Below are 15303 nucleotides of genomic sequence, written 5' to 3'. Positions count from 1 at the left end.
CCTTTGTTTTTCTCTTATAGTTGATGTGTTTCCCTCGGATTTTTGATTGCAACCCGGATTTGTTTTTTTCTTAATCGATTTATGACTTTTGAAGACCGGTATACTACTGTTGCCTTTATTATTCAGATATAATGAGTCGGGGTAAACATGTTCGCGAGCGCTCAATACTATTTTTAAAACAAGACAGTGGCAAAAAAAAAATGCGCTGTTCTGTATTTTACAGTATCGTCTTCATTTCAGGCTCGAGATACTGTTTCCTTTATGATTATCATGGCTGTCATAATGATGTGTTACAACATATCTTTCCATGCACTTTTATATCCTAATTCCGAGTTCAGCTGGCTTCAGATTGAAAAGATCATACAAAATGGTTTCTGGATGTTATTTGGAGAACTTAACCTAGATAGTGACACACGTAAGTATTAATAAAAGTTTGGTTTAACCTAGAAAATCTAAAACAGGTTTCGCAGCCAGTATCTGCACAAATGTAACTGTCGGTCATCATCTTGCTTCTACTTTTGACATAATATGAAAAAGAAAAATAGTAGAATAATTGCACGAAATAAAACAAGAATCGTTGCATATAAATTACAAGAAAACAATATTTTCGGGGCAATCAAAGACCATAACCTAAAGAAATGAATTCGACGCCTTTGCCAAATGTAAAATGACAAAAGGACAAAGAGCTGTGTATAATTACTGCTGACGAAACTATTTTGTGTCTGCAAACCCAACCTTTTAAATGAAAATGAATAAAATATTCGAAGAGGTGAATTCATATGTCTATCATGTAAGGTTTGTTCCAAAACAATCATCTTAACAAAACACCAGTTTCGACTGAATGTTCTTCTAGAATTTTGAATAGGATAGTCATAGTCATCTCCATTATTTTGGTTGTAGCTTCTCAGATAATATTTACTTATTATTTTCCAACTTGTACAACAAATGGAAGTATTTAACGACCTTGACTGGCTATACAGCCCTTGCACGGTCGGTATCCAACCTGTAGATTCATCTGGCTTATATTTAAAAGAAAATAAAAAGTATTGGTTACCGTGCAAAATTGCAATATTGTTGATAGATTATTCATGAAAATTGTTTGATGTGATTAAAAAGAAATCTAACAGATATGATTAAATAACATATAGAATATAATTACTAAGTATGCTTTTAGACATCAAATTTAAAGTATGGTGTCACCGAACTTGTTTTCTTACAAGTAAACATTGAAAAAGTAAACGGAAAGTCCCTAATCTAAAGAGGAAATGTCATGAATATTCCTTTATACAAGTTTTACTATATTAAAGAACTATATCTCCTTATATCGCTTAGTATACAATTTGACATTATTTACTTATTGATGTTATAATATTTTTGTTGTAAACGACTAACACTATACGAAACTTGAAGAAGATTCATTTGACTTTTGGGGACTTCACTGAGATAGCTGTGTCAGTGTAATAGTTGTTTACAGTGTGTGCAATTTTGTTGTTACGATAAATATGGTATCAAAATTGAATCGAACAGCATTGAACTAAAACAAGTTTGTGGTATTTGAACAAACAGTCTGTTCTATGGTCATGTTGTTGTCTCTTTGACACATTCCCCATTTCCATTCTCAATTTTATTACTTATACACTCAATCATTCGTAATAATATAAAAAAAAAGCATTGCATATAAATTGTCGTTCTGGTTCAACATTTTACTCAAATTATTGACAGATTGAAAATTACTATTTCTCTATCCGAGTGGCAATATTCAGTTGATATTCCTTAATATGAAAAAGTATGATTAGATCTTTATAGTATTTAGCGATATTCAACTGATGAATAAAGTGTACACCTCGAATGAAATAAAAGTAAAGATGTCATATTGATATTGCTACCGTTAACGAACATGGGATATAATCAACAAATAGTCATGTTACTTTGAAACTTTCAAGAAAATATCATAAGTTAGGAAAGAAAACATACATATTCCTATGGAATTTCAAACTGTACCTGTAGTTAAAATAAATCAAAGTTTAAGTGTCTTCTGTCTTATATCTTGTGTACATTTACGTGTCTAACATTTCTTCTAGGAGTACCTTTTGTACAGTCATACTATACCCATTAGGTTGGTGGGATCACACCACAAATCTGTCGTCGTATGACGGTTGGAAAATAACTGGATATCAAGACATATAATTAAAGAAAACAAAGAGTACGATACCGAGATTCAATAAAGAATGTAAAGAATATGATAGCGTTTTATAATTGCTTTTCAAGTTCATGTGATTTTATTTCAGTATCTGAACCGCACTGCACATTTAACAGAACTGTTTATGAAAGTACTGATATGCAGCGATGCCCTGCACAGCTTGGTGTATACCTTACGCCCTACTTGAAAGCCCTGTACGGATTAATAGCAGTTATCTTACTCCTTAATCTGCTGATAGCTATGTACAGGTACATGTATAACGCATTTTTTAACTCAAAAACAATATGAATATTAAGTACGCTGTAATGAAGAATCAAACTGATTTTTTTCTTATAATGAAAACTGTCGATGCAGTATGTTTGATCAAGGATAATAGATTTTTCAAAATATAAAAAAAAGAAGATGTGGTATGATTGCCAATAAAACAACTCTCCACCAGAGACCAAATAACATTGATGTAAACAACTATAGGTCACTGTATCTGAACAATGAGCGAGCAAAACCAATATTCAATAGTAATCTATAACATCCCCAAAACTACATATAAAACAATTTAAACGAGAAAACTAACGGCCCGATTTATGTACAAAACAATGAACAAAGAACACATATGATATACAGCAACAAACGACAACCACTGAATTACATGATATTGACTTAGGAAAGGCTTATAAAAATGCTTGTATGATCAGAAATAACCCTTGTTTTCGTGTTTGGGGGAAACTAAATATAGAGGCTATATGCTTTGAATGCTTTAAAAGATATAGGATTGAACACAAACGAACAATGATTTCACTAATTTCTTTGTTATTACATAAAATTAGGATTTTATAAGGTATTTCAGTATTTTGTTTCCTAAAAAAATGTATTTTCATGTGTGATCTATGGTCATCGCTTATTTGCGTTTAACATAATTTTCGAAACAAAGCAAATATACGTGTTTCCTTTTCAATTTTTTTTTTGTATTCTTCCTTAGGAAATAAATAAAGAATGTGTCCTTGGAACACATATGATGCCACCGCTTGGATATAATATTAACAAGGAGCATAACTCAAGAACAGTAAAAATGACGCCACCGAAATATGAATTAAATCTGTGTTTTATGGTTACTAGCATTGTGGATAAGTTTCAAAACATTTGGTTGAGGCACATTTTAGTTAGAGACGGAAACTAATTTTTGAAACATATGTACGTACTTATGGACGGACGGACGGACAAGGGTAACACAAAAATGCTTAGTTGTAATAGAACCTTTTTGTTTCTTTCAGTGATACATTTCAAAAAGTTCATCAAGAATCTGAGTTTTACTGGGCGCAAATTCAGACTGATTTCCTTGAAGAATACAGCCTCAAGACGGTTTTTCCAGTACATCTTCAATTACTTGTACTACCAGCAACAATCATTCATGCAATTCTTTGGTTCATCTGTCCTCATCTGTGTGGAAAACTTTATAAAAGATGTCGTGGCCTACAGGATTCTGGAATTGGGAATAAAGTAACCCTCAATTATCGCCCTATGTTTGAGAGAGGTAATATATAAATTGTTTCGAAATACTAAAGTGAGTGATTTTAATTGTACCCTTTGGTATTTATGTAAATATTTACACAGTTATAATCTAGTTCGGGTATATCTAATACTAGCTGGGTTATTAAAGATTATATTTATTTTGAGTTAATACGGCCGATTCGAATCAGAACGCATGTTTTGGCAAAATCAATATGAATGTTTATATCATTTTTTTCTTATTCATTAAACAGAACTATTCTCTTGATAGATGCGTTGAACCGATTTGTTTTATTTCAGAGATAGACTGTTTGTATGTATATTTCATAACATTTTTTTTTATTCATTTGAGAAATATACGAAACTATAAACCACACAGGTAGTTGAAATCTATATGCACTTGCTTTATATGATTTCAGTTTTCTTGTACAACTCAAATTTTGATTTAAAGCTGAAAACAACAAAGGAAGCAGAGGGAAATGGTGCACTAAGAGCAAAAGGGTAAATAAACAATTACTTACACGTATGAGAATGGAAACAAAAATGAACCAATACTCCCAAAACATAAATTCTTCTTCTAATGAGTTTTTAGTTAGCATAAAATAAAGAATTGCCCCCTTCATAGTTATACTATGTATAACTTGCAAATTAAAAGTAAGGTTTCGTTTAACATGAGTAAAGGTCGTGTTTTCTTGTATTACTCTTCTTTGTGTTTTTATATTTTGTTATCCGTTTCGTATGAATTATTATAGTATATTATCTGAAGGAAAGATACATTTATACATGAATAAACAATATGCTAGATAAACGCCGAAAGGACAGTTACACAACGACAAAAAGTCATATATTATATACACTTTCATAGACAGCAACGCACAATCTTCACCGACAGATATTTGCCTATACATTTGATTTTTTTGTTAACCATTGAAATTGAAAATCAAATATTATCATCAATCTACCGAACACCATCCTTCTTATGTTCAGTAAGCCGTTAGTTTTTTAGACGTTAATATTTAACCCCAACTCTTGAGAGGGTTAAATTTAGATCACCTTGTAAGATACCTACATTCTCTTTTTCGACACACAATTAAACTAAATTATCTGAATTGCATTAGGCTTCAAGTAATGAGATACGACAAGTACTTAAAATGTTCCTGTCTTGATATAATGGCAGAGTACTGTGTAGTTCGTATAGCAGACACCGAAATAAAAAGGTCAATATACAAATGTGTACGTCTCAATAACAATTTGTCTGAATTTAATCGAAGGTCACATGTTGTTTTTCATCTGTTCGTGAACAAATAACCTTGAAAACTGTCGCCAGTTTTTATTTTGACAAGAGAATCGTAACCGAAGTAAAGTTGATATATGAAATGTCTGCAAAACATTAAATTTAAAAAAAAGATACGGTAACAAGACTTGATTTTTCGCTCGTAGGGACCTATTTTGTATATTGAATATTCGAGGAGTACAATAATTTTGATCTAACCTGCTTTTTTATTGTTTCGGCCAAACTAAATAAAAAAAAGAAAAAAAAAATACGTGACGATTTTATACTTCCAATTGAGTTTAAATTTCTTGTATAAGCATTTTCCTTAGAGTTGTTCACAATATCGTCAATTGTTTTTTTTGTTTTTTTTTTAGTTGGAGGCATTTGAATACAAAAAATTAAATTATAAAAAATATTAGTGTGATACAAATCTCAGGAATGAATTATTGTGTTATTAGACAAGCACATGGAAGCTATGATAAGTCGAACTAGTGTTTTTAATATCTAAATCTTTCCCTTAATAATTTTCTGTCTGTACATAACGAAAACCAACATACACAAACTATAATAAAACAGTTCATGGAAAGCACTTGAACAAAGTATACTAGATATAAACACAAAATAAATGCCAAACTACTTCGTATGAACGAAAGAAAGGTATCAGTTACTGAAAGCAAGTCCAACGTAGTTAACCTGCTGATTAGAATTCATATCGTCCTAAACTAGACATGACTTGTTGTTATCATTTTACAAATAGAGTATCTTTTATAGCAAACTTATAATAATTAGCGTAGGAAGACATGATCTGGTGTAATGCTCAAAACAAACTAAAAAGAAAAAAATATAATTTTGCTTCAAACTATGAATCAACAAATTGATAGCTTTCCGGAAAGAATACCAATAATTATTACTTTGATCAATAAACTTAAGTAAATGTTTTTTGCTAATACATACATATCAACTTACAAACGTTCCTATATGATTAAATATTCTCGTTGGTTTATGGGACCACAATGGAATTACAAGCAATAGCACAGCAATAATAACAAGTACAACGTGATTGTATTTTGGTGTTCCATTTTTCCATTTGCATACTCTCATAATAGCATGCAGGACTGATTATTATTACATTTTATTGTTTTCAGGGAAATAGACATTTCTGAAAATGACAGGATTACGGTAAACATGTAAGAGAGAGAGAGAGAGAGAGAGAGAGAGAGAGAGACAGACAGAGAGAGAGAGTATAAGTATTTCTGTTGTATGCATTTTTTTTAAACAACATATTTATTATTTCTAATCGTAGCGAAACTTAAAAGACATTAATTGCAAACGTCTAAAGAAAGTATAGTTTACTTGTTTGATCGTTTCATTTTGTTCATGCTGAGGCCTATTATAGCTGACTCTGGTGGATAGTTGTCTCATTGGAAATCATACCATATCTCCTTGTGTTTTTATTGCTATAAAGGGTTGATCATTTTCAATGATCATATAAGTCACTCAAATTACGGAAGGCATTAGTCGTACAAAGGACATGATAAGAAAATTTTTAATGAAATTATGTTCCCTTTGAGGGTTTTGTATTTATACCCAAACTAAAGTTCCAATATATCTCTTATTATCTGAAATATAAACCTGACCTTTCAAGGATTCGGCAATTGTATTTGTAAAAAAGAAGATTGATCATTAAAGCAATTAAAACTTAATGACAGCGCGTTGTAAAAATGAATAAAACGCAATAGGCTATTTGCACCTTTTCTAAAAGAACCACCACTATTTTATAGAATCTGCTGAAATTAAACACTAAGTTAATGTTTGTAATAAATTTTCAATGAATGTAATTAGACATTGTTTTGTCATTGATAAATTCACTAGCGGTAATTTCACTGTTCACCAGATGTTAATATCATTCGGAAAATTTTTTTATTGTGTCTACCCCTTTTTTATAGATAGGCTATTTCAAATTTGGTAAACTTTTCTTGGATAATGTTAGGGTATAAGTGCTAGTCGACTCTGTAATTGATTCGGCCTTACGACTATTGATCATAGCAGAACTGAAGAGTGTTTTATTAAACGAACATCCAACGTTCCATAGTTCCATCCTGCTATTTTGGATGATATTTGACAACCAATGGGTGGAAAAATTGGATAGTATACAGTTTTGCCCAAAGTTTACAACCAGACCACCATTCTTCATTCCGTGTTTACAAAAAAAATCATTCATGCGGTCAATTCCTGTAAATTAATTATTACATAATGTTAGATTAAATTGTACAGCTCTTTTTTTTCGTACTAAAATTGATATTACATATTTATGATCTTAACCACGTTTTGAACATTTTTGTTATATTCATTACCTGATAAAAAGCTTTAAAAGGTATTGCCAATCCTTAATGTAAAACAATTCAAACAAGAAAATCAACAGTCTGATTTATATCAAAATAAGGGAACGAAAATTAAATATGATACACATAAATATAGGCTCCTGACTTTGGAAAGTTACATACAGATTGTCGCGGGTTAAACATATTTGCCGGAGCCAAACCATCCGATAAGCTTAGAGAATGGTTCAACTCCACGACTTAAAAAAAACAATGACAGTTGAAAAGAGCTTGACTCATCAGATCGCTGCTAAGCACAAACATTGCAAACACAAAAAAAAACTAACGACAATGTGACTGTTGTGATAATAGAAATAATGCGACCTATTAGATATGTTAACAGAAGCGTTTACGTGGTTTTTATTTTGTTTTTTGTTTTTCATTATATCAATTTAGCATGCAAGTTGACACTTAACTTGTTATTCCTTTTTCATTTTCAATTTTATGCCATTATGTGGCAATTTCATTGTAAAAGATATATGTTCTAAATACTTTACCAGTTCAATATGTATAATTGAAAATTTCTGTCAATATATCCAACAGATGCTACAGAGACAAATGGATACCAATAGCACAAAACAAGACAAACAGAACGAAAAAAATGACAAACGAAATGATAAGGTAAACTAAAGATATTCTCGTTCATCGCAAGGTGTACAATTACCCGGACCTCTTAGTTTTACGTCATTCAAGATTAACATCTTCATGTATGTAAAGAATCGCCCTTTTTTAATATTTTGCAATAAGAACATGTGGTTACTACTTACTGGACCAGATGCGTCATAATATAATTCTCTTTTTAAAGTTGTTTTATTAATCATATCTCGTTTAAAGACGTACATTGTGTCATTAGATAAATACAAAGATTATTTTGGTAATTTACAAGTTTTCATTTTCAGTAGAATAAGCTAATTGCAATTCTTCTAAAAAAACTGTTTTTAGGATATTATACAACACATTAAAAATTTGCTCCTAACTTCTTTCATATTTTCAGTATTTAATTGGTGTATGATAAAGTACAAAATGCTATTCCAAAAATCACACAATTATCTGCTGAATTCTAAAATAGTTTGATATTTTACTGTTATATACTTTGTAACAGTGTCTGTTTGATAGCGATCTTGAATCTGTTTATTCTTTAATTTATTTATTTTTTCAAGCAAATCAAAACAGTTACATTAATTTGATTAAATGGATTAATAAGTGTTTGCTTTACATCGCCTCAACACAAACAGGGTATATTGCGGCGATTCATTTAATACATGCAGTATTGATAATTTGCCGTCACTGCATTAGTCATAATATGTATTAAATGCAGTTTGGAAATTCGAAGGCTGTAACGATTCTTTAATGCATGACAGTAATTACAAACAACTGTCTGATTGTTGCAAAATACTTTTTTAAAATCTTTAAAGAATATTCTTTAAACAAAACAAAAATGTAACGATAGAAGTTATCAGCAACTGAAAAATATGCCACTATATTTTAGTCTTCTTTTAGATAATGGGCAACCAGCACCATATGGACAAGATGTTAAAAGAAATAAAGACAATGGTTGGTATTAAATTCTACTTAGTCCTATTCTTTCGGTCGTTTTTTTTAAATGTATACATAAATTAAATGAAAGTCAATATTTGTTAAAAGGTGTTAATCGTGTTTGGCTGGTCAACCAAAGTCTAATTTACTTTTAAAACGACCTCGTCCGATAAAAAAATAGTAAGTCACTGTTCTTTGACATAAGTAAAATATGTTACTGGAGTACAAATTTAACTTTTTAAATAATTATCATACTATTGTAGTCAACATGCTTTGTGTAAAATTTGCATATTAGATTTCATGTTGATCAAAATTCAGATTCAGGGCCCTTATTCTGCGTTCGTCTGTTTAACTCTTCGTTCAGTTATATTGCACCTTGCCTATGCAAGTACTCATATAACATTAGGTTTCAGTGGTACTGATCCAGGTAAATAAACATGGGTGCTTCGTTCGCATCAAATGTAGAAAATGTTTTTATTTCTGATTTGTAGTCTTTGAGTACGGAACACATACGGATCTCGCGTTTTGTTCTAACGTTAAAAGGGTCTTCAATGAGGACTCATTTGAGACAAAAGGAAACAGATGAAAAAACTATAATAACTGAAAAATATCAGAGTCATTATCCGTATTAATATTTTGCAGTAACTTAAAAATTATAAAAAGAAATTATTAATTATTCTATTTCAAACGGTATATAACTATTCTAAACATGAAATTATTTAAAATGTAAAGAAAGTTAAAAACAAAATTATCTTGTGTTTTATTCGAAATTTTATAACGAAATACTTTTTGGGTTGTCCTCGTATTTTAAAAATATCTCTTTTAGAGACGATTATCCCGTTCTTAATATACGATTATCTTGAAAGAGAGGCGAACGATAACAAAGGGACATTCAAACTCATAAGTCGAAAATAAATTGACGACGCCATGTCTTAAAAAGAAAAAAAACAAACGAATAACAGTACACAAAAACACAACATAGAAATCTAAAGACTGAGCAACATTTACATCGCTTTAATTTTAAAACAAATTGAAACGCATAAACTATAATTATTTGACAACATTTTATTTTCACTGACATAGAACGTTAGAAGGGTTTTACTTCCAAAACGTATACACATCTTATATATTTCAAAAGTCTATATCACAACCGCATGACCTAGCTAGTTTATTTATACAACCTGTATTGTAAATGGATAGTTTCTGCAACTTAAACTTGTCTGTTTTAAGCGCACACATACTTTATCAAAGTTAGTTGACATTATATCACAACATATTTAAAGGCATACATTTTTTTTTCCTTTTATAGAAAATATTTGACGAGTATTCATTTGAGGGAAAAGGAGTTACATGTGACTTGTGCGTGATGTTTCTGATGCTAAAATCTTATAAATCCCTCACGAATTTACAAATCCCCTTAAAAAAAACTGGGGAATTCGAAATAAAATATGAGTTACTTTTAACTCAATAATCGGTATAATGATACGTGAAGAAATTCTACTTTTTGAAGGATCAAGTTCATCTGTTTACCAAACAACCGACACATTTCATTTCTTTATAATTATTATTGTTTTGTTATTTTTGACAACATGGATAACAAATATTTCCATAAACGCATTATTTGTTTAGAATAGGTTCATAGTAAAAGTATCTTTAATTAAATTCAAACGCATATATATAACGTGCTAATATTTGAATATATCCAACAGATGCTACAGAGACAAATGGATACCAATAGCAAAAAACAAGACACACAGAACGAAAAAAATGACAAACGAAATAATAAGGTAAACTAAAGATATTCTCGTTCATCGCAAGGTGTACAATTACCCGGACCTCTTAGTATTACGTCATTCACGATTAACATCTTCATGTATGTAAAAAATCGCACCTTTTTTAATATTTTGCAATAAGAACATGTGGTTGCTAGTTACTGGAACAGATGCGTCATAATATAATTCACTTGTTTAAGTTATTTTATTAATCATATCTCGTTTAAAGACGTACATTGTGTCATTAGATAAATACAAAGATTATTTGGTAATTTACAAGTTTTCATTTTCAGTAGAATAAGCTAATTGCAATTGATAAACTCCAAATGTTATATCACCATCGACAATTTGGTAGTTTTGTACATGTTTTGTTCATCTAAAATCCTCGTAGGAATTTTTTGACTTCACATTATTCATAAATATTTTTTTGGATAATGAATAAAAATAAAATGTATGCCAAGGAGATAACAATTCAAATTAAATATGTTCAAGCATAACGAAAATGTATATATATCTTTCCGAAGGAGCCTATCCTTAATAGGAAAAATGGCAAACCACCTACCTTTAGTATTAATGATGTCAATAATTGACAATAAATGCAAAATCTCGTGATGTGAAACAAAATGTCTTTTTCGATTTGAAAATATGCTACCCGGACATTAAAATTGTGTTTACATCAACGTAAAGTCTGTTAACACTGTGACGTTTGATATTGTTATGACTTTGTATACTATTGTTATATCTATATGATTTAGTAATAAAGACATTTTATAAAACAAAAACGTTTGCATGAAAAGAAAATCCATTTCCAAAATAATGGGGCAATCGGCAATTTGTTATACTTGACCATTGTTTCCCTCTGTAAATAAAATTTGTTTAGACGGATGATGTTTTTCATATTCTTAACTCAAACATAATATAAATATTTATTTCTGGATATAAAGACAACCTACATGTAAACACTGAACATTACAATTATTCTTAATCTTTCAATAAATGCTTCATACATGGAGTATACTTATACTTATCTTACCTCCTAAACATTTCTAGGAATATGATTGGTAAAAGAGAACCGCGTGGAGACCCTGAATATTTAAAATGGGGTTAGTGGGCGCGTTTTATTTTAATATTGGGTAAGCAGCAGTGTTGCGTACCTTCGTAAAATAAACATGACGTTGAAGAAAATCTGAAACGTTTCACCAAATTTACAGATGAAGAAATTGATGATGAACGACTGAAAATAAATGCAGAAAACACATTAAAGCTAACAAGTGGTTATTGTTGGCAGTTGGTTTTGTATAGACCAATGGAAGTAGGTTCTTACTATTGACGACTTGATCACTTAGATAGGCCACTAGTCTGAATGTCACATGTTAAGACAGTTGGTAGGATAATTTCGTTACAAAGGTGTCAGTGACCTAATAATAGGTCACTAACACACTATGTATATACAAAGTATTGTATGTAATATTGTTTTGCACTTCAGTTATCAAAAAGTTCCAAAACTCTGGAGAATTTGGAAGACCTAACGGAAGATGAGGATGATGACCATCACTTTGGATAGTCATCGTCAGATGAGGATGATTCTGACATTCAGTCTGTGTCATCAGATTAATATGTTAGAAGTAAATAAAGTAAAATTATTTTTTAATAATTTTGTTTCAATTCATTACAACAAACATAGGAAACTATGCATACATTGATGTCGATACAATGATAAATATACGATAAATATACATGTGTATACGGTAACTTTTGTTTATTTGAACAATTAAATGCAAATTAGTTATTAAAATCTCAATAATGTATGCAAAATTATATTAACCAAAACAAACCTAATTCTCTTTCTGCCATGAGACATATTTTTCGAGTGAATATACATGATTCCACCGCACATAGACCAAACATGGTTGTTTTCTTTTTGTATAATGGTTAATGAAGGTTAATTAACTACTATCAAAGTAAACACACATCATAATAACAGGCGTAAGTACGCCATACGTGCGTGTTCTCCTTATAACAATCATCATTTTGAAATATCAAATTAACATAGATTAATTGAATGTTAATAATAAACCTTTTTTTTATATTTTCTGCTTGTTCTGCACAGTGAAGTTGTTTATAGATTTCGGATCAGAAATCACTGTTCATAGGATCTATACATTCTGTTCAATTTGACAAATCAATATGCAATACGAACAAAATAATGATTCTACATCAAAAGAAAGCGACACATGAAAATTGAACATTTTAAAAGAAGTTCATAACAGTTCATAAAGATTGATATATGTACATGTTCTAACATTTTTTTCAACAGACATATGGTTCATTGCCACATCTCCTTTTTTTATATTTCAGCGACTCTTTTCACAAAAAAACTTACGATTAAGATTGATCGTAAGTTATACTGAAATGTGTATGACTTACGAGTATTTTTATTCTTAAGATTTTTTGTGAAAAGAGCCGCAGGACTATATCTTAACAGGTGAAGAATAGAATCGTGTCGAACCAATGCAAATTCTTTGTGCACTTATATGTTTTGTTGCCAGTACTTGATTCTACTGTGTAACAAATTCTGGATTTTACTGTGTTACAAACTCTAGTCAATAATTAACAATACTTATAAAACAAATGTTTTTTTATGAGTAAAAAAGAACTGCATTCGATGTAATCCTTACAATGTGTTTTCCTTTTTTTTAAGTAGGAAGCTGTATAAAGATTGTTCTCATCAAATAGATGATTTTTCATCAATCAAATTAAAAAAAAAATTTAAAAAGGGTATAATGGTAATTGCATTCCTAGCATAATATTAAAAACTGAATTAAATTTTATCTCCCATTTCCAAATTGCTCAACATTTGAAAACATAAATCCTGTCCGATACTTATTGTTCATGTTATTGGTAATCATAGAAATACCTATAATAAAGATTGATTCACGATACTTAAACCATTCCCATCTATTTTAGACTGGTTATTACGTCGTTTCTTGGAAGTGGTTCTTCGTTCTCATAAATATCTAGTCTACAGCAGTAATGTGCATCAACCTTTCAGTCATCTCTTCTCAAAATAATAAATTAAATATTGTATTTTTCAAATGTAGTGGTGCCTTTTTTTATGTAAATTTGTTCAAAGTTTGTTATACAAGTCATATAAATGGGATGTGTATTTACATTTAAAACCAGTTTTAACCCACTATTTTACGGAAAATGTGTGTACCAAATCAGGTAAATGGCAGTTGTTTTTCACTTGTTCCGTTGATTGATAGCGTTTGATGTTGACAGTTTTTATGGACTTCCCCTTTATTGGATTTGCACTGGAGTTCGCTAATTTTGTTATACTTTTTCATGTGTTAATACAACAATTAAGATAAGTTGTCATAATGTACTATGAAAAGTCAAAATTGGTGAAAAATTTGAAACACAATAAAAGAACAAAAAAATAGTAAAATACACAAAGGAAAAAAATCATTAAAGTCCGTAAAAGTAAAAATGCAATGACGACTAAAGCAAACTATGAAATGGAAAAAGAATGTCATATGAATGACTATAATACGGAAAATGAAAACAATTCTATAAGGCTGTGATCACTGGTGCTGATATAGAATTGTTTTGATAATAACTCCGAATGTAAGATATGAAATTGGTATTTTTAGAATTGATACTTGCCCTAACCTTCAAACATTAAAAATGATGTAACTATCAATCATAATGTTATTCAACTCAAATGTTTTCATCGATAAAACAATAACAAGATATGCAAATATAAGGCTAATGAAATTTTAGATAGCTTATAATTCTCCTGTTCAAACAATAAATAGTTTGTGGTGTGTTCGTTAGTTGTTGTTTTCTTCGGGAATTTATAAAAAAGGTAATGTTGATGTTACCATACTTAGATTTTTTTTTTTAATTCAAGATTGCTATATATGTGTTTTTTCACTGACTTTTGAACAATTTATATAAATTAATACTAATTGCATCCGGTAAGGATGGATATACGTATTATCTATAGGTCTTTAGTTATAATGATAATTTAATTGTATTCATATTCTTTTGTTTTTCTTTATTGTTATCTATTCAGCTTTGTGATAGCTGCCAGCTAAACACAAAATCAGCATGTTTTAATTGTTGTTATGTATTGTTTTAATTAACTTTGATTATTACAAGATCATTAATACATTTGTTATCATTTGTTATCATTGTTAATGATATGTACATGTTTTAGTTGATTCTCAACAATTTATATAATTTAAAGGGGCATTAGCTACGAAGTTGACAAAAAAAGCAAAATTGTGAAATAATATTTCTCTATTAACAGTCAACTTGGTTTAATTTTATCAAAAAAAGCTCAAAACATAGACGATGTATTATTGGCTTGCAAGTCAACAATTTATTTCAATGTGTATTCATGTGAACTTCAAATTGACCCTTGAGGGGGGTTAGTTACGCGTGGTCCACATGTTTAGTTTTAAAAAAAACAAAAGAATGACAACATTGAAAAGTTAAAAAAAAGGCAGCAACCGGAAGATCTCTTTTGTTGACTTTTGTCTCCAAAAAATCATTCACATACAAGTAAAATAATGATTTACATATTTTTTAATCTATGCATGGAACCTAAAATACATAGAAAACTTGTCATTATGC

At 29.9% G+C, this 15303-nt stretch overlaps 1 protein-coding gene across 4 annotated transcripts in view; it reads left to right on the top strand.

Annotated features, from left to right (window-relative positions):
* The window catches only part of LOC127720376 (uncharacterized), a 63478-nt gene extending 48774 nt beyond the window's left edge, over positions 1-14704 (top strand). For 2 of the 4 annotated variants that reach the window (XM_052226955.1, XM_052226953.1), the window contains exons 21-30: positions 241-415; positions 2289-2448; positions 3469-3728; positions 4123-4204; positions 6122-6155; positions 7898-7975; positions 8855-8908; positions 10600-10677; positions 12149-12287; positions 13132-14704. In XM_052226955.1, coding sequence (XP_052082915.1) covers positions 241-415; positions 2289-2448; positions 3469-3728; positions 4123-4204; positions 6122-6155; positions 7898-7975; positions 8855-8908; positions 10600-10677; positions 12149-12226 — 999 coding nt within the window. In that variant the 3' untranslated portion in view covers positions 12227-12287; positions 13132-14704. Of the gene's footprint in view, positions 1-240; positions 416-2288; positions 2449-3468; positions 3729-4122; positions 4205-6121; positions 6156-7897; positions 7976-8854; positions 8909-10599; positions 10678-12148 lie in introns of all 4 variants that reach the window. The other 2 variants (XM_052226954.1, XM_052226956.1) reach the window with 2 other exon arrangements.
* The last annotated feature ends 599 nt before the right edge of the window (positions 14705-15303 follow it).

This window comes from Mytilus californianus, unplaced genomic scaffold, assembly GCF_021869535.1.
Source record: "Mytilus californianus isolate M0D057914Y unplaced genomic scaffold, xbMytCali1.0.p SCAF_11, whole genome shotgun sequence".
Lineage (NCBI taxonomy): Eukaryota > Metazoa > Mollusca > Bivalvia > Mytilida > Mytilidae > Mytilus > Mytilus californianus.
Note: the sequence above shows the minus strand (reverse complement) of the source record. Positions and strands in the feature narration are given on the sequence as shown.